The following is a 26,519-nucleotide window of genomic DNA, read 5'->3' as shown; positions in this document are numbered from 1 at the left end:
TCAGACTGTACTCGGACAGTGACACTCCTCCTTAGACCCTCAATTCATTTGAATAAGTACTTGACTAGGTTCAAAAGCGATTTATGTTGAAACACCATATAGCTAGTTTTTGAGCTCGAAATTTGACAACGTTTAGAGTACTTTTTTCGTATAGCACCTAGGTCAGAAATTCTTTGCCCCTCAGACTGTACTCGGACAGTGACACTCCTCCTTAGACCCTCAATTCATTTGAATAAGTACTTGACTAGGTTCAAAAGCGATTTATGTTGAAACACCATATAGCTAGTTTTTGAGCGCGAAATTTGACAATGTATAGAGTACTTTTTTCGTATACCACCTAGGTCAAAAATTCTTTGCCCCTCAGACTGTACTCGGACAGTGACATTCCTCCTTAGACCCTCAATTCATTAGAATAAGTCCTTGACTAGGTTCAAAAGCGATTTATGTTGAAACACCATATAGCTAGTTTTTGAGCTCGAAATTTGACAACGTATAGAGTACTTTTTTCGTATACCACCTAGGTCAAAAATTCTTTACCCCTCAGACTGTACTCGGACAGTGACACTCCTCCTTAGACTCTCAATTCATTTGAATAAGTCCTTGACTAGGTTCAAAAGCGATTTATGTTGAAACACCATATAGCTTGTTTTTGAGCGCGAAATTTGAAAACGTATAGAGTACTTTTTTCGTATACCACCTAGGTCAGAAATTCTTTGCCCCTCAGACTGTACTCGGACAGTGACACTCCTCCTTAGACCCTCAATTCATTTGAATAAGTCCTTGACTAGGTTCAAAAGCGATTTATGTTGAAACACCATATAGCTATTTTTTTAGCGCGAAATTTGACAACGTATAGAGTACTTTTTTCGTATACCACCTAGGTCAGAAATTGTTTGCCCCTCAGACTGTACTCGGACAGTGACACTCCTCCTTAGACCCTCAATTCATTTGAATAAGTCCTTGACTAGGTTCAAAAGCGATTTATGTTGAAACACCATATAGCTACTTTTTGAGCGCGAAATTTGACAACGTATAGAGTACTTTTTTCGTATACCACCTAGGTCAAAAATTCTTTGCCCCTCAGACTGTACTCGGACAGTGACATTCCTCCTTAGACCCTCAATTCATTAGAATAAGTCCTTGACTAGGTTCAAAAGCGATTTATGTTGAAACACCATATAGCTAGTTTTTGAGCTCGAAATTTGACAACGTATAGAGTACTTTTTTCGTATACCACCTAGGTCAAAAATTCTTTACCCCTCAGACTGTACTCGGACAGTGACACTCCTCCTTAGACTCTCAATTCATTTGAATAAGTCCTTGACTAGGTTCAAAAGCGATTTATGTTGAAACACCATATAGCTTGTTTTTGAGCGCGAAATTTGAAAACGTATAGAGTACTTTTTTCGTATACCACCTAGGTCAGAAATTCTTTGCCCCTCAGACTGTACTCGGACAGTGACACTCCTCCTTAGACCCTCAATTCATTTGAATAAGTCCTTGACTAGGTTCAAAAGCGATTTATGTTGAAACACCATATAGCTATTTTTTTAGCGCGAAATTTGACAACGTATAGAGTACTTTTTTCGTATACCACCTAGGTCAGAAATTGTTTGCCCCTCAGACTGTACTCGGACAGTGACACTCCTCCTTAGACCCTCAATTCATTTGAATAAGTCCTTGACTAGGTTCAAAAGCGATTTATGTTGAAACACCATATAGCTACTTTTTGAGCGCGAAATTTGACAACGTATAGAGTACTTTTTCGTATACCACCTAGGTCAAAAATTCTTTACCCCTCAGACTGTACTCGGACAGTGACACTCCTCCTTAGACCCTCAATTCATTTGAAAAAGTCCTTGACTAGGTTCAAAAGCGATTTATGTTGAAACACCATATAGCTTGTTTTTGAGCGCGAAATTTGACAACGTATAGAGTACTTTTTTCGTATACCACCTAGGTCAGAAATTGTTTGCCCCTCAGACTGTACTCGGACAGTGACACTCCTCCTTAGACCCTCAATTCATTTGAATAAGTCCTTGACTAGGTTCAAAAGCGATTTATGTTGAAACACCATATAGCTACTTTTTGAGCGCGAAATTTGACAACGTATAGAGTACTTTTTCGTATACCACCTAGGTCAAAAATTCTTTACCCCTCAGACTGTACTCGGACAGTGACACTCCTCCTTAGACTCTCAATTCATTTGAATAAGTCCTTGACTAGGTTCAAAAGCGATTTATGTTGAAACACCATATAGCTTGTTTTTGAGCGCGAAATTTGAAAACGTATAGAGTACTTTTTTCGTATACCACCTAGGTCAGAAATTCTTTGCCCCTCAGACTGTACTCGGACAGTGACACTCCTCCTTAGACCCTCAATTCATTTGAATAAGTCCTTGACTAGGTTCAAAAGCGATTTATGTTGAAACACCATATAGCTATTTTTTTAGCGCGAAATTTGACAACGTATAGAGTACTTTTTTCGTATACCACCTAGGTCAGAAATTGTTTGCCCCTCAGACTGTACTCGGACAGTGACACTCCTCCTTAGACCCTCAATTCATTTGAATAAGTCCTTGACTAGGTTCAAAAGCGATTTATGTTGAAACACCATATAGCTACTTTTTGAGCGCGAAATTTGACAACGTATAGAGTACTTTTTCGTATACCACCTAGGTCAAAAATTCTTTACCCCTCAGACTGTACTCGGACAGTGACACTCCTCCTTAGACCCTCAATTCATTTGAAAAAGTCCTTGACTAGGTTCAAAAGCGATTTATGTTGAAACACCATATAGCTTGTTTTTGAGCGCGAAATTTGACAACGTATAGAGTACTTTTTTCGTATACCACCTAGGTCAGAAATTGTTTGCCCCTCAGACTGTACTCGGACAGTGACACTCCTCCTTAGACCCTCAATTCATTTGAATAAGTCCTTGACTAGGTTCAAAAGCGATTTATGTTGAAACACCATATAGCTACTTTTTGAGCGCGAAATTTGACAACGTATAGAGTACTTTTTCGTATACCACCTAGGTCAAAAATTCTTTACCCCTCAGACTGTACTCGGACAGTGACACTCCTCCTTAGACCCTCAATTCATTTGAAAAAGTCCTTGACTAGGTTCAAAAGCGATTTATGTTGAAACACCATATAGCTTGTTTTTGAGCGCGAAATTTGACAACGTATAGAGTACTTTTTTCGTATACCACCTAGGTCAAAAATTCTTTACCCCTCAGACTGTACTCGGACAGTGACACTCCTCCTTAGACTCTCAATTCATTTGAATAAGTCCTTGACTAGGTTCAAAAGCGATTTATGTTGAAACACCATATAGCTTGTTTTTGAGCGCGAAATTTGAAAACGTATAGAGTACTTTTTTCGTATACCACCTAGGTCAGAAATTCTTTGCCCCTCAGACTGTACTCGGACAGTGACACTCCTCCTTAGACCCTCAATTCATTTGAATAAGTCCTTGACTAGGTTCAAAAGCGATTTATGTTGAAACACCATATAGCTATTTTTTTAGCGCGAAATTTGACAACGTATAGAGTACTTTTTTCGTATACCACCTAGGTCAGAAATTGTTTGCCCCTCAGACTGTACTCGGACAGTGACACTCCTCCTTAGACCCTCAATTCATTTGAATAAGTCCTTGACTAGGTTCAAAAGCGATTTATGTTGAAACACCATATAGCTAGTTTTTGAGCGCGAAATTTGACAACGTATAGAGTACTTTTTTCGTATACCACCTAGGTCAAAAATTCTTTACCTCTCAGACTGTACTCGGACAGTGACACTCCTCCTTAGACCCTCAATTCATTTGAATAAGTCCTTGACTAGGTTCAAAAGCGATTTATGTTGAAACACCATATAGCTTGTTTTTGAGCGCGAAATTTGAAAACGTATAGAGTACTTTTTTCGTATACCACCTAGGTCAGAAATTCTTTGCCCCTCAGACTGTACTCGGACAGTGACACTCCTCCTTAGACCCTCAATTCATTTGAATAAGTCCTTGACTAGGTTCAAAAGCGATTTATGTTGAAACACCATATAGCTATTTTTTTAGCGCGAAATTTGACAACGTATAGAGTACTTTTTTCGTATACCACCTAGGTCAGAAATTGTTTGCCCCTCAGACTGTACTCGGACAGTGACACTCCTCCTTAGACCCTCAATTCATTTGAATAAGTCCTTGACTAGGTTCAAAAGCGATTTATGTTGAAACACCATATAGCTACTTTTTGAGCGCGAAATTTGACAACGTATAGAGTACTTTTTCGTATACCACCTAGGTCAAAAATTCTTTACCCCTCAGACTGTACTCGGACAGTGACACTCCTCCTTAGACCCTCAATTCATTTGAAAAAGTCCTTGACTAGGTTCAAAAGCGATTTATGTTGAAACACCATATAGCTTGTTTTTGAGCGCGAAATTTGACAACGTATAGAGTACTTCTTTCGTATACCACCTAGGTCAGAAATTCTTTGCCCCTCAGACTATACTCGGACAGTGACACTCCTCCTTAGACCCTCAATTCATTTGAATAAGTCCTTGACTAGGTTCAAAAGCGATTTATGTTGAAACACCATATAGCTAGTTTTTTAGCGCGAAATTTGACAACGTATAGAGTACTTTTTTCGTATACCACCTAGGTCAAAAATTCTTTGCCCCTCAGACTGTACTCGGACAGTGACACTCCTCCTTAGACCCTCAATTCATGTGAATAAGTCCTTGACTAGGTTCAAAAGCGATTTATGTTGAAACACCATATAGCTAGTTTTTGAGCGCGAAATTTGACAACGTATAGAGTACTTTTTTCGTATACCACCTAGGCCAGAAATTGTTTGCCCCTCAGACTGTACCCGGACAGTGACACTCCTCCTTAGACTCTCAATTCATTTGAATAAGTCCTTGACTAGGTTCAAAAGCGATATATGTTGAAACACCATATAGCTAGTTTTTGAGCGCGAAATTTGACAATGTATAGAGTACTTTTTTCGTATACCACCTAGGTCAAAAATTCTTTGCCCCTCAGACTGTACTCGGACAGTGACACTCCTCCGTAGACCCTCAATTCATTTGAACAAGTCCTTGACTAGGCTCAAAAGCGATTTATGTTGAAACACCATATAGCTAGTTTTTGAGCGCGATATTTGACAACGTATAGAGTACTTTTTTCGTATACCACCTAGGTCAAAAATTCTTTACCCCTCAGACTGTACTCGGACAGTGACACTCCTCCTTAGACCCTCAATTCATTTGGATAAGTCCTTGACTAGGTTCAAAAGCGATTTATGTTGAAACACCATATAGCTTGTTTTTGAGCGCGAAATTTGACAACGTATAGAGTACTTTTTTCGTATACCACCTAGGTCAAAAATTCTTTACCCCTCAGACTGTACTCGGACAGTGACACTCGTCCTTAGACCCTCAATTCATTTGAATAAGTCCTTGACTAGGTTCAAAAGCGATTTATGTTGAAACACCATATAGCTAGTTTTTGAGCGCGAAATTTGACAACGTATAGAGTACTTTTTTCGTATACCACCTAGGTCAAAAATTCTTTACCCCTCAGACTGTACTCGGACAGTGACACTCGTCCTTAGACCCGCAATTCATTTGAATAAGTCCTTGACTAGGTTCAAAAGCGATTTATGTTGAAATACCATATAGCTAGTTTTTGAGCGCGAAATTTGACAACGTATAGAGTAATTTTTTAGTATACCACCTAGGTCAAAAATTCTTTAACCCTCAGACTGTACTCGGACAGTGACACTCCTCCTTAGACCCGCAATTCATTTGAATAAGTCCTTGACTAGGTTCAAAAGCGATTTATGTTGAAACACCATATAGCTTGTTTTTGAGCGCGAAATTTGACAACGTATAGAGTACTTTTTTCGTATACCACCTAGGTCAAAAATTCTTTACCCCTCAGACTGTACTCGGACAGTGACACTCCTCCGTAGGCCCTCAATTCATTTGAATAAGTCCTTGACTAGGTTCAAAAGCGATTTATGTTGAAACACCATATAGCTAGTTTTTGAGCGCGAAATTTGACAACGTATAGAGTACTTTTTTCGTATATCACCTAGGTCAGAAATTGTTTGCCCCTCAGAATGTACTCGGACAGTGACACTCCTCCTTAGACCCTCACTTCATTTGAATAAGTCCTTGACTAGGTTCAAAAGCGATTTATGTTGAAACACCATATAGCTAGTTTTTGAGCGCGAAATTTGACAACGTATAGAGTACTTTTTTCGTATACCACCTAGGTCAAAAATTCTTTACCCCTCAGACTGTACTCGGACAGTGACACTCGTCCTTAGACCCTCAATTCATTTGAATAAGTCCTTGACTAGGTTCAAAAGCGATTTATGTTGAAACACCATATAGCTAGTTTTTGAGCGCGAAATTTGACAACGTATAGAGTACTTTTTTCGTATATCACCTAGGTCAGAAATTGTTTGCCCCTCAGAATGTACTCGGACAGTGACACTCCTCCTTAGACCCTCAATTCATTTGGATAAGTCCTTGACTAGGTTCAAAAGCGATTTATGTTGAAACACCATATAGCTTGTTTTTGAGCGCGAAATTTGACAACGTATAGAGTACTTTTTTCGTATACCACCTAGGTCAAAAATTCTTTACCCCTCAGACTGTACTCGGACAGTGACACTCGTCCTTAGACCCTCAATTCATTTGAATAAGTCCTTGACTAGGTTCAAAAGCGATTTATGTTGAAACACCATATAGCTAGTTTTTGAGCGCGAAATTTGACAACGTATAGAGTACTTTTTTCGTATATCACCTAGGTCAGAAATTGTTTGCCCCTCAGAATGTACTCGGACAGTGACACTCCTCCTTAGACCCTCAATTCATTTGGATAAGTCCTTGACTAGGTTCAAAAGCGATTTATGTTGAAACACCATATAGCTTGTTTTTGAGCGCGAAATTTGACAACGTATAGAGTACTTTTTTCGTATACCACCTAGGTCAAAAATTCTTTACCCCTCAGACTGTACTCGGACAGTGACACTCGTCCTTAGACCCTCAATTCATTTGAATAAGTCCTTGACTAGGTTCAAAAGCGATTTATGTTGAAACACCATATAGCTAGTTTTTGAGCGCGAAATTTGACAACGTATAGAGTACTTTTTTCGTATATCACCTAGGTCAGAAATTGTTTGCCCCTCAGAATGTACTCGGACAGTGACACTCCTCCTTAGACCCTCAATTCATTTGGATAAGTCCTTGACTAGGTTCAAAAGCGATTTATGTTGAAACACCATATAGCTTGTTTTTGAGCGCGAAATTTGACAACGTATAGAGTACTTTTTTCGTATACCACCTAGGTCAAAAATTCTTTACCCCTCAGACTGTACTCGGACAGTGACACTCGTCCTTAGACCCTCAATTCATTTGAATAAGTCCTTGACTAGGTTCAAAAGCGATTTATGTTGAAACACCATATAGCTAGTTTTTGAGCGCGAAATTTGACAACGTATAGAGTACTTTTTTCGTATATCACCTAGGTCAGAAATTGTTTGCCCCTCAGAATGTACTCGGACAGTGACACTCCTCCTTAGACCCTCAATTCATTTGGATAAGTCCTTGACTAGGTTCAAAAGCGATTTATGTTGAAACACCATATAGCTTGTTTTTGAGCGCGAAATTTGACAACGTATAGAGTACTTTTTTCGTATACCACCTAGGTCAAAAATTCTTTACCCCTCAGACTGTACTCGGACAGTGACACTCGTCCTTAGACCCTCAATTCATTTGAATAAGTCCTTGACTAGGTTCAAAAGCGATTTATGTTGAAACACCATATAGCTAGTTTTTGAGCGCGAAATTTGACAACGTATAGAGTACTTTTTTCGTATACCACCTAGGTCAAAAATTCTTTACCCCTCAGACTGTACTCGGACAGTGACACTCGTCCTTAGACCCGCAATTCATTTGAATAAGTCCTTGACTAGGTTCAAAAGCGATTTATGTTGAAATACCATATAGCTAGTTTTTGAGCGCGAAATTTGACAACGTATAGAGTAATTTTTTAGTATACCACCTAGGTCAAAAATTCTTTAACCCTCAGACTGTACTCGGACAGTGACACTCCTCCTTAGACCCGCAATTCATTTGAATAAGTCCTTGACTAGGTTCAAAAGCGATTTATGTTGAAACACCATATAGCTTGTTTTTGAGCGCGAAATTTGACAACGTATAGAGTACTTTTTTCGTATACCACCTAGGTCAAAAATTCTTTACCCCTCAGACTGTACTCGGACAGTGACACTCCTCCGTAGGCCCTCAATTCATTTGAATAAGTCCTTGACTAGGTTCAAAAGCGATTTATGTTGAAACACCATATAGCTAGTTTTTGAGCGCGAAATTTGACAACGTATAGAGTACTTTTTTCGTATATCACCTAGGTCAGAAATTGTTTGCCCCTCAGAATGTACTCGGACAGTGACACTCCTCCTTAGACCCTCACTTCATTTGAATAAGTCCTTGACTAGGTTCAAAAGCGATTTATGTTGAAACACCATATAGCTAGTTTTTGAGCGCGAAATTTGACAACGTATAGAGTACTTTTTTCGTATACCACCTAGGTCAAAAATTCTTTACCCCTCAGACTGTACTCGGACAGTGACACTCGTCCTTAGACCCTCAATTCATTTGAATAAGTCCTTGACTAGGTTCAAAAGCGATTTATGTTGAAACACCATATAGCTAGTTTTTGAGCGCGAAATTTGACAACGTATAGAGTACTTTTTTCGTATATCACCTAGGTCAGAAATTGTTTGCCCCTCAGAATGTACTCGGACAGTGACACTCCTCCTTAGACCCTCAATTCATTTGGATAAGTCCTTGACTAGGTTCAAAAGCGATTTATGTTGAAACACCATATAGCTTGTTTTTGAGCGCGAAATTTGACAACGTATAGAGTACTTTTTTCGTATACCACCTAGGTCAAAAATTCTTTACCCCTCAGACTGTACTCGGACAGTGACACTCGTCCTTAGACCCTCAATTCATTTGAATAAGTCCTTGACTAGGTTCAAAAGCGATTTATGTTGAAACACCATATAGCTAGTTTTTGAGCGCGAAATTTGACAACGTATAGAGTACTTTTTTCGTATATCACCTAGGTCAGAAATTGTTTGCCCCTCAGAATGTACTCGGACAGTGACACTCCTCCTTAGACCCTCAATTCATTTGGATAAGTCCTTGACTAGGTTCAAAAGCGATTTATGTTGAAACACCATATAGCTTGTTTTTGAGCGCGAAATTTGACAACGTATAGAGTACTTTTTTCGTATACCACCTAGGTCAAAAATTCTTTACCCCTCAGACTGTACTCGGACAGTGACACTCGTCCTTAGACCCTCAATTCATTTGAATAAGTCCTTGACTAGGTTCAAAAGCGATTTATGTTGAAACACCATATAGCTAGTTTTTGAGCGCGAAATTTGACAACGTATAGAGTACTTTTTTCGTATATCACCTAGGTCAGAAATTGTTTGCCCCTCAGAATGTACTCGGACAGTGACACTCCTCCTTAGACCCTCAATTCATTTGGATAAGTCCTTGACTAGGTTCAAAAGCGATTTATGTTGAAACACCATATAGCTTGTTTTTGAGCGCGAAATTTGACAACGTATAGAGTACTTTTTTCGTATACCACCTAGGTCAAAAATTCTTTACCCCTCAGACTGTACTCGGACAGTGACACTCGTCCTTAGACCCTCAATTCATTTGAATAAGTCCTTGACTAGGTTCAAAAGCGATTTATGTTGAAACACCATATAGCTAGTTTTTGAGCGCGAAATTTGACAACGTATAGAGTACTTTTTTCGTATATCACCTAGGTCAGAAATTGTTTGCCCCTCAGAATGTACTCGGACAGTGACACTCCTCCTTAGACCCTCAATTCATTTGGATAAGTCCTTGACTAGGTTCAAAAGCGATTTATGTTGAAACACCATATAGCTAGTTTTTGAGCGCGAAATTTGACAACGTATAGAGTACTTTTTTCGTATACCACCTGGGTCAAAAATTCTTTGCCCCTCAGACTGTACTCGGACAGTGACACTCCTCCTTAGACCTTCAATTCATTTGAATAAGTCCTTGACTAGGTTCAAAAGCCATTTATGTTGAAACACCATATAGCTAGTTTTTGAGCGCGAAATTTGACAACGTATAGAGTACTTTTTTCGTATACCACCTAGGTCAAAAATTCTTTACCTCTTAGACTGTACTCGGACAGTGACACTCCATCTTAGACCCTCAATTCATTTGAATGAGTCCTTGACTAGGTTCAAAAGCGATTTATGTTAAACACCAAATAGCTGGTTTTTGAGCGCGAAATTTGACAACGTATAGAGTACTTTTTTCGTATACCACCTAGGTCAAAAATTTTTTGCCCCGCAGACTGTACTCGGACAGTGACACTCCTCCTTAGACCCTCAATTCATTTGAATAAGTCCTTGATTATGTTCAAAAGCGATTTATGTTGAAACACCATATAGCTAGTTTTTGAGCGCGAAATTTGACAACGTATAGAGTACTTTTTTCGTATACCACCTAGGTCAGAAATTCTTTGCCCCTCAGACTGTACTCGGACAGTGACACTCCTCCTTAGAACCTCAATTCATTTGAATAAGTCCTTGACTAGGTTCAAAAGCGATTTATGTTGAAACACCATATAGCTAGTTTTTGAGCGCGAAATTTGACAACGTATAGAGTACTTTTTTCGTATACCACCTAGGACAAAAATTCTTTGCCCCTCAGACTGTACTCGGACAGTGACACTCCTCCTTAGACCCTCAATTCATTTGAATAAGTCCTTGACTAGGTTCAAAAGCGATTTATGTTGAAACACCATATAGCTAGTTTTTGAGCGCGAAATTTGACAACGTATAGAGTACTTTTTTCGTATACCACCTAGGTCAAAAATTCTTTACCTCTCAGACTGTACTCGGACAGTGACACTCCTCCTTAGACCCTCAATTCATTTGAATAAGTCCTTGACTAGGTTCAAAAGCGATTTATGTTGAAACACCATATAGCAAGTTTTTGAGCGCGAAATTTGACAACGTATAGAGTACTTTTTTCGTATACCACCTAGGTCGAAAATTCTTTGCTCCTCAGACTGTACTCGGACAGTGACACTCCTCCTTAGACCCTCAATTCATTTGAATAAGTACTTGACTAGGTTCAAAAGCGATTTATGTTAAAACACCATATAGCTAGTTTTTGAGCGCGAAATTTGACAACGTATTGAGTACTTTTTTTGTAGGCCACCTAGATCAAAAATTACCTCTCCGTTAGAACCTACCTGGGTTATTACACTCCTACATAGACCCTCAATTGATTTGAACAAGTCCTTGACTACATTGAAAATCACTTTTTATGAAACTGCTACCACTACACCAGACCGAGCACGACAGCACGAGTATTGGTTCGTTCCTTCACATTTTTTTATAGTACAAAGCCAAAATAAGCGCGAAGAACATTCTGTGCTCAGCACACTGCAGTGTGAGCTCAACTACTGAAGAACTTTTATTTGCTATCATCTGAGTGCAACACTTTGCACTCCAACTCAACATAAAAATAGGATTCGAAGCTAAACCATAAAAATAGAGGATTCAAAGATTCGAGGTTTTAACTCACGTTTCACAATCCTTGCGTGTTGTTATCTGTCACGATGTGAATTAATTTACTTTACAATCAATCTGAAATGAAAATCTGATGAAAGTTGCGAATAGAAACGTGAAACGGACCGGTCACTAAGAAGTCAAAACGACCGTATGTTTCGGGGCCAATTTCTCAAAAACGGCTGAAAGAAAAAATACGCCCACCACAGGAATTAAAGTACGGCTTAAGCCGAGTTGAATTGAACACACAGATTCGAAATCGGTTAACTCTACGACGAGTAATTAGCAAAACTAAGTACGGTACCAAAGTCCCAAATTGACCCAAAACGACACGTTTTGCTAAAATACACACTAATTTCTCAATAACGGCTGAAAGAATTTACACGAAATTTACAGGAATTAAATTACGGCTCATGGTGAGTTCAAATCAACAAACAGATCCAAAATCGGTTCACTCTACGAGGAGATATTTCAAAATTAAGGTACCGTACCGATGACCAATATGGGACCGGTCCGACTGCTGTTTCGCTAAAAACATCATGAATATTTGGGAATGATATACATAAAATATATATGGACACACTCCCTACTAACACAGCAATCTGACACACTAAAATTTACCGTTCAATTCGACCAAATCAAGGTTTAATATAGTACTCAAGGCAGTGTTTCTCTCCTCAGGAGGCCAAATTGGGGCCAAGTTTACTGGCCAATTTCTCGGAAACGGCTGAACAAAAAATAACCCCCTTAATACAGTTTGTAGCACGGCTTGAGATACGCATCATATTAAAAAATCAACCCAATTGGTACATTCTTCAAGGAGTTATAGCAAATATAAGGTACCGTACCAAATGGACCCATAGGAGAGATACACCACCTTCAGAGCTAAAATTGAACACCTAAACTCCAGAAAACGCTATATAAAGTATACATATTCGGAAACTACATTAGACAGGCAGTTTAAAACAGTAATTTTCATACCCGAACTGATAAAATTCAAAGCTTCAAGAAGTGACAGGATGCTGTCAACCGCTTCTAGAGGTAAAATCAAGGGCAACTTTACTGGCCAATTTCTCTGAAACGGCGGAACAAAAATAAACCCTCAATACAGTTTGTAGCACTGCTTGAGATACGCATCATATTAAAAAATGAGCCTAATCGGTTCATTCTTCAAGGAGTTATAGCAATAATAAGGTACCGTACCAAATGCCCAAAAAAGCGAGGTGACACCTGTTCAGAGCCAAAATTGACAATCTGAACTACATAATATAATATATAAAATATATATGGGGATACTCCCCACTAACTGAGGATTCTGAAACACTAACGTTTGTAGGGTAAGTCGCGTGTTTTGTTGTACCGAAATTTGGGTGACCCAGAACAGCCCAAAAATTCGATTTTTTTCAACTTTAATCATTAATAACTTTCTGTAGAGGCCAATTTGAGAAACCAACTAAACACTGCAAGCAAGAGGGGTTTAGTGTCAACAAAATGCGACCACTTCCGTTCAATTTGGTTAAGTACTTTAGAAGATATTAATCAAATACTATTCTATACCCCATTTTTTGGGCTAACAGCGAAGCCCAAAATCTCCGGATCCGAAGTAAAACAACGTGAAACAGCGTTCCCGGCGTATTTGTGGGTGTAATTCTGGTCCACTTCCACGTTCTAGGTCACGACAAACCTTCATCGTGAGGTGGGAAAAAATTTCCCACCTCACCATGAAGGTTATGATGTTTTGTGTGTTTTGACATAAAACAACATCCACACAAATTTGATGAAATCGTGAAAAAACAAAAAATGTTGAATTAACCCAATTATTTGATACAATTGGCTTCAGCAACATAAATAGTGTCTAGAAAACACAAAACGCACGCTGAAAAACTTGTTCAATTGCGCAAAACACCACTGACCCATAAAATTCGAGAAAAGATTTGTTTTTCAGCATTCATCATTGAATAACAGTTCTAAAAAAAATTTTCAGGGCTGTCACTGGCCATTCCAGAGAAGAACGTCTTAACAGCAACAGATTAAGCCAATAAGGGCTCCTTTTGGTCAAAAATTGAATGAGAAATTCGAAAAAGTACAAAACAAAAAGTTCCTTTGTCAATGTGAAAAAACAAGTTCTCTCCTTCAACTTTTTGATTAGGCCGACTTGAGAAACCAATAAGCACTGCAATCAAGTAGCGCTTAGGTTAAACAAAATGTGACAATGACCGTCCAATTTGGTGGAGTAGTTTGGGAGGAATCGTCAAACACATGAAGCCTACCCCGATTTCCGGGCTAATGGGAGAACCCAAATTCTCGCAAAATTTAGCAAAACGACTAGAAACGGTGCCATGTTGACCATTCTGAAAGCCATTCAAACCCACTAAGTAGCTACTGAACAACCAAGGCCTCCAATGCGAAGTGGGAAAAGTTCCCACCTCGCCCTAAAGGCCAGTTTGTTTTGTGTTTTTTGATAAAGAAAAACTCAAACAAGAACTTTATGATTTCGCAAAGAATGAAAGGTTGAAGAATTCCTTAAAACTAAGGACTTGAAAAGCTTCAAGACCCCAAGAGAAACCAAAATAACACCATTTGCAGGCAACAATAACCAATTTAGAACAAAAACTACATCAGAACTGAAAAACAATTAAAACATCATTTTTTTTAAATTAAAAAGATTTACAGCCTAAAACGTTCTGAGCAGGCCAATTTAGACGCAGATTAAAGACCACAGACATTTAAAAAAACTTACAGTTAACCAATTGTGACCATGCTTGTCAAAATTGGCCCTGTAGTTCAGGAAAAATTGTCACAAACAAGAAGCTTGCCCTCAAAAATGTAATTTTTACTTCAATTTTTTCAAATATAAACTTTAATAATTTTTTGATTAGGGCGACTTGAGAAACCAATGAACACTGCAAGCAACAAACATTTAAGTTCAGCAAAACGCGACACTGCCCGTCCAGTTTTGTGTAGTAGTTTTGGAGAAATCGTAAAACACAAGAAGCGTAACCCGATTTCTGGGCCATTGGGAGACGCCAAACTCTCGCAAAATTATCCAAAACGACTGAAAACGGTGCCATGCGGACTATTCTGAACGCAATCCAAGTCCACTAAGTAGTTACTGAACACACAACACCTCCACTGCGAAGTGGGAAAAATTTCCCACAAAAAGTCCAGGAAAAATTGTCACAAACAATAAGCGTGCCCTCAAAATTGTAATTTTTACTTCAATTTTTTCAAATATAAACATTAATAACTTTTTGATTAGGGCGACTTAAGAAACCAATGATCACTGCAATCAATGGACATTTAGGTCAAACAAAACGCGACATTGGCCGTCCAATTTGGTACAGAAGTTTTGGAGAAATTTTAAAACACATGAAGCGTACCCCGATTTCTGGGCTAATGGGAGACCCCAAATTCTCGCAAAATTATGCAAAACGACTAGAAACGGTGCCATGTTGACTATTCTGAACGCAATTCAAGTCCACTAAGTAACTACTGAACACCAAGACCTCGACTGCGAAGTGGGAAAAAATTCCTACCTCGCTCTAAAGGCCAGTTTGTTTTGTGTGTTTTGATAAAAAAAGAATGCTAAAAAAGAATGAATTTCTCTTTGTCCCTAAAAGAAACATTACTAAGCATTAGATCAACAAAGGAGTTCATGTTTTAATTACCAGAAATTGAGGGTTGATTTTCTTAGATAAAGATTCAAAATATAAATGGAATGAAAGAAGAGGACAAAATATGAAACTTCAAAAACACCGTTCTCTTTGAGTGAAAACACTTCAAGGACATTAACACAAATATCTATCAACTGAAGGCATCATAGGTCCATTAAAATCTCCTTAGGAGGATAATTAGAACTCAATTTAATCGGAGCTTTATTACGACAACAAAAAAATGCTTTATTACCGACAGGATCAGTAACAAAAAGTCCCAACTGTTTGTTTCGCAAAAATTAATTTTTTTTAATGAAAGATAAGAAAAAGATTGAACGTATTTTCGTTTTTACTAGGTAAATTGAACTTTAGAAAAACGGATTTGATTGCCTGGAGTTGTTTCTAGTTGTTTGTCGGAAAGTTGTGTTTGAATTCAAGATCTTGCAAGAAACTTGCAAGATTCTTGCAAGATTTCACATTCAAAAGGCGTAAACGGAAAAAGTCATTTAATTTCTGTTTTGCTGATCAAGAATTCTGATATCAGCCAAGATATTTGGTTTTCAGTTAGTTTTAGCTACCAAAAACACATAACTAAATTTTCCGGAATTCAAAATCTTGCAAGATTCTTGCAAGATTCTTGCAAGATTTTGAATCCTGGCTAATTTTTTTTTTCATTGAATTAGGTTTTGTAACTTGTTCAGTAAACAATAATTTGCTTCAAATATATTTCCTAAAGCATTTGTACCCCGATTTATTTTTTGGCCTTGATTGATATCTTGCAAGATTCTTGCAAGAATCTTGCAAGTTTTGAATCATCTTGCAAGATTCTTGCAAGATTTGAATCCGCTCATCACTAGGGGAGACATGTTGAGTGAACATTAGTACCGCTTCCTATTTAGTATTTTTATCGCGCTATAATTTTTAAGGTTATACGTTTTTTGGATAGTAAGGTGGTATTCCAAAGCCCTAGCTTACCTACTTATCATCTTTATCGAACCAACAGCAGAATAATATGGCGTTGTTGAATTAATCTTCTGACTGTGGTCGAATGTTTTCTTACAATAAGTCATTTGCTAGCACGGCTCAGAAAAGTTTTGATTAGTTGGCTGGAAATGTTTTTATTTATTCTTTTTAACAACTGTTCCAGACACTGACACTCTGTACTTCATTCTGAAACAGCGCAGTGACATGCCGTTACATGCTGCCATCAGACTACGGAGAGAAGATATTGTATACAAGTACTTGATAGAACACACGGAACACCAACAACAGGAGCTGGACCCTTCTAACGCTATCAATGCGCCTGACGAACAGACAGGTAAGGGTTACTAAAGGCTTTATTTGCAATGGTCCAATTTTGGGTTCTTTCCTGAAACCCAGTTATTTATGCATGCGAACCGTTTTCGGTAGAGAAAACCTGTTCCAGATAGAAATAAAAAACATAACGTAAGAAAAAGCACAATTTTCGCTAGAAAACGATTCAAAAAGGCCTCAGAAGTAGTGAGCGTTGAGGATAGCAATTCTTCTCAGGCGTTGTTAATTAATTTTTACAGGGCTCGGAAAGTGACAGGGAGTTCACAGCTATGATAAATGTGTTTCATTGTACGATAACAACCCCAAGATTCATTGGCATTATTGCATTTTTTAGGCGAAGTAGCGCTGTTCCTAGCTCTGAATAGTGAACAACTGAGTGTGGCCACATTGTTAGTTGATCACGGTGCAGATGTCAACGTCCAGTTCTCAACACGTATTCCATCTCAGCCACCACAAAGTGAAGCTTATGCCTCGGAATCAGAGAAGCCAATTGATGATGTAACAGAAGAGCTCTCAGAGAGACCGCTGCTGCATTACTTTGTGATTATGCAACAAGCCACTGCTATGAAGTTTCTGCTCGATTCGAACGATATTGACATAGCGCAACAAGCTAGGTTTGTGCATTCGCAATTAAAGATAAAAATTATTTGATAGTTAGAGAGTTATTTGATAGTCGCCTTCGGCTACTCAAACGACTAATATTTGGGCACTTTTTATACAATTCAAAAGGTTTGAGAGTTTATTGGAGTGCAGTCGTTTTTCGACTCGTAGAGGAGTAATGGCGATAGCATAAGTCAATCACCGAAGGTTAAAACGAAGGTTCTGATCAATCTGGTAAACATAGTTCAAAAAGCAGAGAAAAGTTGAAGTGTTTTTTAATAGCCGCAAAGCGATGGAGGAGGCTATTATTGGCCTTCTCTTGAGTTTTTACAATTTAAAGAATTAATTGCTTTGGGGCGCTTTCTTTTCACAAGAACTGTTCACACATTTTCATGAAAAACTTTCTCACGCTGAAAAACTTGTTCAATTGCGCAAAACACCACTGACCCATAAAATTCGAGAAAAGATTTGTTTTTCAGCATTCATCATTGAATAACAGTTCTAAAAAAAATTTTCAGGGCTGTCACTGGCCATTCCAGAGAAGAACGTCTTAACAGCAACAGATTAAGCCAATAAGGGCTCCTTTTGGTCAAAAATTGAATGAGAAATTCGAAAAAGTACAAAACAAAAAGTTCCTTTGTCAATGTGAAAAAACAAGTTCTCTCCTTCAACTTTTTGATTAGGCCGACTTGAGAAACCAATAAGCACTGCAATCAAGTAGCGCTTAGGTTAAACAAAATGTGACAATGACCGTCCAATTTGGTGGAGTAGTTTGGGAGGAATCGTCAAACACATGAAGCCTACCCCGATTTCCGGGCTAATGGGAGAACCCAAATTCTCGCAAAATTTAGCAAAACGACTAGAAACGGTGCCATGTTGACCATTCTGAAAGCCATTCAAACCCACTAAGTAGCTACTGAACAACCAAGGCCTCCAATGCGAAGTGGGAAAAGTTCCCACCTCGCCCTAAAGGCCAGTTTGTTTTGTGTTTTTTGATAAAGAAAAACTCAAACAAGAACTTTATGATTTCGCAAAGAATGAAAGGTTGAAGAATTCCTTAAAACTAAGGACTTGAAAAGCTTCAAGACCCCAAGAGAAACCAAAATAACACCATTTGCAGGCAACAATAACCAATTTAGAACAAAAACTACATCAGAACTGAAAAACAATTAAAACATCATTTTTTTTAAATTAAAAAGATTTACAGCCTAAAACGTTCTGAGCAGGCCAATTTAGACGCAGATTAAAGACCACAGACATTTAAAAAAACTTACAGTTAACCAATTGTGACCATGCTTGTCAAAATTGGCCCTGTAGTTCAGGAAAAATTGTCACAAACAAGAAGCTTGCCCTCAAAAATGTAATTTTTACTTCAATTTTTTCAAATATAAACTTTAATAATTTTTTGATTAGGGCGACTTGAGAAACCAATGAACACTGCAAGCAACAAACATTTAAGTTCAGCAAAACGCGACACTGCCCGTCCAGTTTTGTGTAGTAGTTTTGGAGAAATCGTAAAACACAAGAAGCGTAACCCGATTTCTGGGCCATTGGGAGACGCCAAACTCTCGCAAAATTATCCAAAACGACTGAAAACGGTGCCATGCGGACTATTCTGAACGCAATCCAAGTCCACTAAGTAGTTACTGAACACACAACACCTCCACTGCGAAGTGGGAAAAATTTCCCACAAAAAGTCCAGGAAAAATTGTCACAAACAATAAGCGTGCCCTCAAAATTGTAATTTTTACTTCAATTTTTTCAAATATAAACATTAATAACTTTTTGATTAGGGCGACTTAAGAAACCAATGATCACTGCAATCAATGGACATTTAGGTCAAACAAAACGCGACATTGGCCGTCCAATTTGGTACAGAAGTTTTGGAGAAATTTTAAAACACATGAAGCGTACCCCGATTTCTGGGCTAATGGGAGACCCCAAATTCTCGCAAAATTATGCAAAACGACTAGAAACGGTGCCATGTTGACTATTCTGAACGCAATTCAAGTCCACTAAGTAACTACTGAACACCAAGACCTCGACTGCGAAGTGGGAAAAAATTCCTACCTCGCTCTAAAGGCCAGTTTGTTTTGTGTGTTTTGATAAAAAAAGAATGCTAAAAAAGAATGAATTTCTCTTTGTCCCTAAAAGAAACATTACTAAGCATTAGATCAACAAAGGAGTTCATGTTTTAATTACCAGAAATTGAGGGTTGATTTTCTTAGATAAAGATTCAAAATATAAATGGAATGAAAGAAGAGGACAAAATATGAAACTTCAAAAACACCGTTCTCTTTGAGTGAAAACACTTCAAGGACATTAACACAAATATCTATCAACTGAAGGCATCATAGGTCCATTAAAATCTCCTTAGGAGGATAATTAGAACTCAATTTAATCGGAGCTTTATTACGACAACAAAAAAATGCTTTATTACCGACAGGATCAGTAACAAAAAGTCCCAACTGTTTGTTTCGCAAAAATTAATTTTTTTTAATGAAAGATAAGAAAAAGATTGAACGTATTTTCGTTTTTACTAGGTAAATTGAACTTTAGAAAAACGGATTTGATTGCCTGGAGTTGTTTCTAGTTGTTTGTCGGAAAGTTGTGTTTGAATTCAAGATCTTGCAAGAAACTTGCAAGATTCTTGCAAGATTTCACATTCAAAAGGCGTAAACGGAAAAAGTCATTTAATTTCTGTTTTGCTGATCAAGAATTCTGATATCAGCCAAGATATTTGGTTTTCAGTTAGTTTTAGCTACCAAAAACACATAACTAAATTTTCCGGAATTCAAAATCTTGCAAGATTCTTGCAAGATTCTTGCAAGATTTTGAATCCTGGCTAATTTTTTTTTCATTGAATTAGGTTTTGTAACTTGTTCAGTAAACAATAATTTGCTTCAAATATATTTCCTAAAGCATTTGTACCCCGATTTATTTTTTGGCCTTGATTGATATCTTGCAAGATTCTTGCAAGAATCTTGCAAGTTTTGAATCATCTTGCAAGATTCTTGCAAGATTTGAATCCGCTCATCACTAGGGGAGACATGTTGAGTGAACATTAGTACCGCTTCCTATTTAGTATTTTTATCGCGCTATAATTTTTAAGGTTATACGTTTTTTGGATAGTAAGGTGGTATTCCAAAGCCCTAGCTTACCTACTTATCATCTTTATCGAACCAACAGCAGAATAATATGGCGTTGTTGAATTAATCTTCTGACTGTGGTCGAATGTTTTCTTACAATAAGTCATTTGCTAGCACGGCTCAGAAAAGTTTTGATTAGTTGGCTGGAAATGTTTTTATTTATTCTTTTTAACAACTGTTCCAGACACTGACACTCTGTACTTCATTCTGAAACAGCGCAGTGACATGCCGTTACATGCTGCCATCAGACTACGGAGAGAAGATATTGTATACAAGTACTTGATAGAACACACGGAACACCAACAACAGGAGCTGGACCCTTCTAACGCTATCAATGCGCCTGACGAACAGACAGGTAAGGGTTACTAAAGGCTTTATTTGCAATGGTCCAATTTTGGGTTCTTTCCTGAAACCCAGTTATTTATGCATGCGAACCGTTTTCGGTAGAGAAAACCTGTTCCAGATAGAAATAAAAAACATAACGTAAGAAAAAGCACAATTTTCGCTAGAAAACGATTCAAAAAGGCCTCAGAAGTAGTGAGCGTTGAGGATAGCAATTCTTCTCAGGCGTTGTTAATTAATTTTTACAGGGCTCGGAAAGTGACAGGGAGTTCACAGCTATGATAAATGTGTTTCATTGTACGATAACAACCCCAAGATTCATTGGCATTATTGCATTTTTTAGGCGAAGTAGCGCTGTTCCTAGCTCTGAATAGTGAACAACTGAGTGTGGCCACATTGTTAGTTGATCACGGTGCAGATGTCAACGTCCAGTTCTCAACACGTATTCCATCTCAGCCACCACAAAGTGAAGCTTATGCCTCGGAATCAGAGAAGCCAATTGATGATGTAACAGAAGAGCTCTCAGAGAGACCGCTGCTGCATTACTTTGTGATTATGCAACAAGCCACTGCTATGAAGTTTCTGCTCGATTCGAACGATATTGACATAGCGCAACAAGCTAGGTTTGTGCATTCGCAATTAAAGATAAAAATTATTTGATAGTTAGAGAGTTATTTGATAGTCGCCTTCGGCTACTCAAACGACTAATATTTGGGCACTTTTTATACAATTCAAAAGGTTTGAGAGTTTATTGGAGTGCAGTCGTTTTTCGACTCGTAGAGGAGTAATGGCGATAGCATAAGTCAATCACCGAAGGTTAAAACGAAGGTTCTGATCAATCTGGTAAACATAGTTCAAAAAGCAGAGAAAAGTTGAAGTGTTTTTTAATAGCCGCAAAGCGATGGAGGAGGCTATTATTGGCCTTCTCTTGAGTTTTTACAATTTAAAGAATTAATTGCTTTGGGGCGCTTTCTTTTCACAAGAACTGTTCACACATTTTCATGATTTTTGAAATCAAATTTAAGTGATGATTTTGGTCACGCCGAAACAAAGTGCAGCGAGAAAGCAATTGGTTTTGCGGTGTGAATTTTTTGCTCTAATATTAAAGTAGAGTGAGAAAACGGTTATTGAAGAAAAATTCGCCTTCTTGCCTGAGGTGTTTTTGTTCACATGCGGCATTTTGATACTTTTTTTCGATTTTTACTGTTTTTCAAATTTTCTGGATCTGCTTTTTTTCTAAATTGTTATTCCATTCGTGGTCCACTCTCGGTCTAGTGTTTTTTGCTTATTCAATGAAAATTCTTTGAATTGTGTCAGGACATGTCCTGCTATGTTTTTTGTCGTCAAGATTTTTGTTACGACCATATGACTTCACAAGCACTTCAAATCTGTATTTTGTTCATTCGTTCATCCAATTTCAACTGAAGTGCGTGAGGGACCTCATTTCTCACTCGTAGTGGAGCGAGTTTTTTGGTCATTCGCGTGATTAATTTTTTGGTCACACATGACTTACCTCACTCAAAAATTACTTCCGCACTTTAAAATTGACTTTTCGTCACTTTAATTCAAAGAAATAAGGTCAATTGAGTGTTTGCTACCCTAATTGAAGGTTATTTGAGAGCAGCAAATCCTAATGCAAATATTACATCTCATCTTTTGATGAAAAGAGTAATTTTTTGGTCCATCTTTACCGTTTTTTTAGATCTACGAAGCTATTTGCGGCTATTTTATGGCAATCTGCCAACTATGTTTTTAATTCCGAGCAATAATTGACGGTTTTTTGTGGTCATATCCGAATATGCGCTACTAAGTGAATACTGGAAGCCTCAAGTCTTTATAAAACCGTCCAGCAAGAACAAGATAAAAATTAACTTTGTTTGTAGTGACAAGGAAAAGTTCAAGTACGTTCTACCGTTTTTTGACCAGCTTATCGCAATTTCAGTTGAATTGTGTACCTGAACTCATTTTCCACTTTTAGTGGAGCGAGTGTTTTTTTCTTTCAGGTGATTAAGTTTTTTGGTCACATGTGACATACCTCACTCTCAAAAATGACTTCCTCACTTTGAAATTGACCCTTTTTATTTCAATTCAAAGAGATAAGGCCAAGTGTGTGCGTGCCTCTCTAATTTGAGAGAGGTTATTTGAGAGCGGCTAATAGAAGAAGCATTAAAGTGTACAGATTTCCAATCAACGTATAATGTCTCAGCATTTAATGAAAGGAATAAATTTCTTTTTTCCGTTTTTATCTTTGAGACTGCCGATCTGCAAATGTATTGCGGTTGTGTTCTGGCAATTTGGCGGTTCTGTTTGTTTAATAGCCGCAATCAATCTCTCAACAGCTTTTTTAGGTTCTCTCCGTTTTTACGATCCAGAACATAGAATTGTGGTTGTGCTGTGTTTTTTACGACTCGAAGAGGAGTATGGTGGAGCTCGAAGAGGAATATTGGTGGAGCATCTTTTTTATCGGTACTCTTGTGGGACTGAATTTGAAGCAGGAATCGAAATGCGTGAAAACAAAATGTTAAAGTAAGGGTTGGTTTGTGTCAAATTGCTGAAGAGCAGAGAGAAGAGAGAGTGGTTTTCTGTTCATGATACATTTTTGAGAGAGTGAGAAAAGTAGCTGTGAAGAAAATTTTGCAAAGCGAGCAATTTTTCTTGCTCACGTGCGGCAAATGTAAAGCAGTTTTTTGTATAAACTCCTTTTTTCATTTAAAGGTGTTGGTATAGTTTACTCAGACTAGTAGTTGTCTGATTGAAAGCATTTGTGACTATTTGAAGCAAAAATACTTTAGTATCATGTTGAACTATTTTTTTAATATGTTGGAAAATTAGCTGTTTTGTTTTGGTTGCCTATCGATCTCATTGATTTTGAAAGATTATTGAGTAATTTTATGCAAATTTGGAGTAATTGTCTTTTATTTTTTCTCAGATTTTTTCTGATTTTAAGCTTCTCGCTTTAGTTTTTTGTTGTTCAAGTTTTTGTTGAGAGCTTGGTTTTGGTCTTAAAAGGTGTCATCAAAGTCTTTTCACTGAGTAATTAATAATTTTTTCTTTGCTTGTTTATTGTTTAATGTTTTTTTCCAGATGTCGGGTGGGTAATGGCTTGTGCAGATGTAATAAAATTTTTCGCACAAAATAATGGATGCGAATTAGCATTTTAGTTTTTTTTGTGGATATATTAGTTCAAGAATTTTGTACAGATAGTTTTTGAGGTTCTTCATTTCTTTTCCATTTCCTCGTTTTTCTCGATATTAGATATTTTGTTGGTTTTGCTGCCAATTGGTAGTGGCCCCTTGAGTGACAACTAATCTTGTAGCATGGTTTTAGCCAGATGCTGTTTTAGAGCTATTTTTAAGGAAACTTTTCTCAGATCTTTTGTCGGTTTTTATTATCAGATAATTTTCGTGTTATTGTTTTAGATAGTTTACTATAATTAGTTGTGAGGATTTGTAGGACTGTAAAGGTGGTCTATATTTTACTTTGGTTCGTTTCCGTAATTCTTCCGGCTATGTTTTCAAGATCTTTTCACATTTTTTACGGCTTTTCACGTCAATGAGAAGTTCATTATAGTGTTGATTTTAATCACGCTGGACTAGTAAAGGGAGGAAAAAGTAATTTTAATTCAAATTACCTCTAAGTTGGAGAGCGAAATTGGTGTTTGAACAATTCGGTTTTTGAAATCGAATTTCTTTTCACGTGCGGCAATATGACTACTATTTTCGGTATTGAGTGCTTTTAATGACACATATGAGTTCTAATGGTGCCTATTTAATGTTACCCGAGTTCCTCAATGGACAAATAATATTATTTATGAATTTGACACTATTTTATGTTTAATAGCCGCACAGCGATAGCTGGGGCAAGTATTGGCCTTCTCTTGGTTTTTACAATTCAAAGAATTTGAATTGTATTGAGGCGCTGTCTTTTTTTGTAAGATCTGTTCACACATTTTCATGATTTTTGAAGTCAAATTTGAGTAGTGATTTTGGTCACGCCGAAACAGGAAATGGAGCGAAAAAGTGAGTGGTTTTGCGGCGTGAATTTTTTTCGCTCTAATTTTAAAGTAGAGTGAGAAAACGGTGTTTGAAAAAAAAATCGGTTCTCGGTAGTGGTTTTTTGTTCACATGCGGCAATTTCACTCTGATTTTTACTGTATTTTCGATTTTTTGTATCGGATTTTTTTCTAAGTGGTTTTCGCAATCCATTCACAGCTCATTCTAGGCTTAGTTTGTTGTTTGATTTAAATTTTCATTTCTCGCTGGTGGTTTTTTTGTTCACATGCGGCATTTTGACATTGATTTTCTGTTTATTTCTTAATTTTTGTTCTGATTTTTTTTAAAATGGTTTTTTTAATTCACTCATAGTCCTTTCTAGGTCTAGTTTTTCTGTTTAGTCAATGAAAATTTTTTGAATTGTACGTCAGGACTTGTCCTGCTATGTTTTTTATTTCGTCGTCATGATTTTTGATACGACCATATGACGTCACAGCCACTTTTTGTTCATTTGTTCATGCAATTTCAATTTTTGGTCTGTCTTTTTTTACTGTTTTTTAGACTGCCGATCTACGAATCTATTGCGGCTATTTTCTGGCAATCTGCCAGCTATGTTTATTAAATAGTTCTTGATATCAGCCTCTTTTTATTTCTGTTTGTCTCATGAGTCATTAATTACAAGTATTAACACTATTTGTTATCTGAATTTTTTGTGAATTTTTGGGTTTTGCGATTATTTGTTGTATTTTTTGTTGCCTAAAGACATTAATTCTGCTTAAAGGCAGGTCCTCTAGTTTACTAATTGGGATTAAGTTAATCTTTTCCAGTGTTTCTGTGCAAACTGGATGCTTTCTTTGACACTTACTGGTTTCACGAAATTTTATCTAATTTTTGAGTTTACAGATTTTGTTCACTTTGTTCTTTTATCTCTTAATCTGATTAATTGCGGGTCTCCTTGCAGGCTGCTGAAATTATTTGAAGAGATCATTTCACTTCATAGCTAACGCTCACTATGAATTATACGCTGTTCGTTTTCGGACAAACAATCGATTTTTGAGTTCTCATTTTATTTTTTCTACTTATTTTTGTCTTTTCAAGTAGTCTCATTAATGACAAGGTTCATTAGTTGCTAATGAAGAATAAGTGAATGTAATTGGTTGTTTGAGTTCACAGCAAGCGGTTTTATTATTTCGGCGCTTTCTATTCAAAAGTTGATAGTTGATTTTTCTGTCTTGGATGTTTGTTGTTTTTCTTATGGTCCTATCGCTTGGTATCAAAAATAACAGTTTCCATTAGCATTCTATCGGGTCATAATTTTAGTCAATTTATTGGCTTGATTTTTCACCTCGCTGTTTCATTGTAGCCGTTTGTCCTGTCAACTGTTGAAATATTTTTTTTACTTGTAAAACCTTTTGGTATGCTCTGATTAAGGGTTTGGGCATCTATTTATGCGGTGTTCTTTGTGACGCCACTGTGTATGAAAAATTCAGATTTTGGATCAGTTTATTCTTTTCTTTGGCTTTGTCTGTCATTAAATTCAACAGGGTTGTCGTTCTTTGTACGATCTCTAAGGTTGCCAAGTGTCATTTCATATGTTTTGTTATTAATAGTGATTTGTGAAACACTAGATGTTCGAAAAAAAAAACTAAATTGTTTTCAGATTTTCATTTTTGCACGTGTAGTGTTATGCATTTTGTTGACCGTCTTAGTTTGATGTTGCTGTAAAATGGTTAATTGTGAGGTCATTTGTTTATTCATTTCTTTGAATTGTAGTTCAGAACTTGCCCTGCTATGTTTTTTACGAC

The 26,519-nt window shown here is 37.3% G+C and overlaps 1 protein-coding gene across 1 annotated transcript in view; it reads left to right on the top strand.

Annotated features, from left to right (window-relative positions):
• The window catches only part of LOC142349068 (rabankyrin-5-like), a 110,889-nt gene that overhangs the window by 31,579 nt on the left and 52,791 nt on the right, over positions 1-26,519 (top strand). Inside the window, exons 4-8 of the mRNA XM_075400481.1 lie at positions 16,465-16,635; positions 16,966-17,245; positions 19,825-19,838; positions 20,520-20,735; positions 21,066-21,345. Coding sequence (XP_075256596.1) covers positions 16,465-16,635; positions 16,966-17,245; positions 19,825-19,838; positions 20,520-20,735; positions 21,066-21,345 — 961 coding nt within the window. The remainder of the gene's footprint in view (positions 1-16,464; positions 16,636-16,965; positions 17,246-19,824; positions 19,839-20,519; positions 20,736-21,065; positions 21,346-26,519) is intronic.

This window comes from Convolutriloba macropyga, chromosome 11 (assembly GCF_964194025.1).
Source record: "Convolutriloba macropyga chromosome 11, txConMacr16.3, whole genome shotgun sequence".
In the NCBI taxonomy this organism is placed as follows: Eukaryota; Metazoa; Xenacoelomorpha; order Acoela; family Convolutidae; genus Convolutriloba; species Convolutriloba macropyga.
This window is presented reverse-complemented; position numbering and strand designations above follow the sequence as displayed.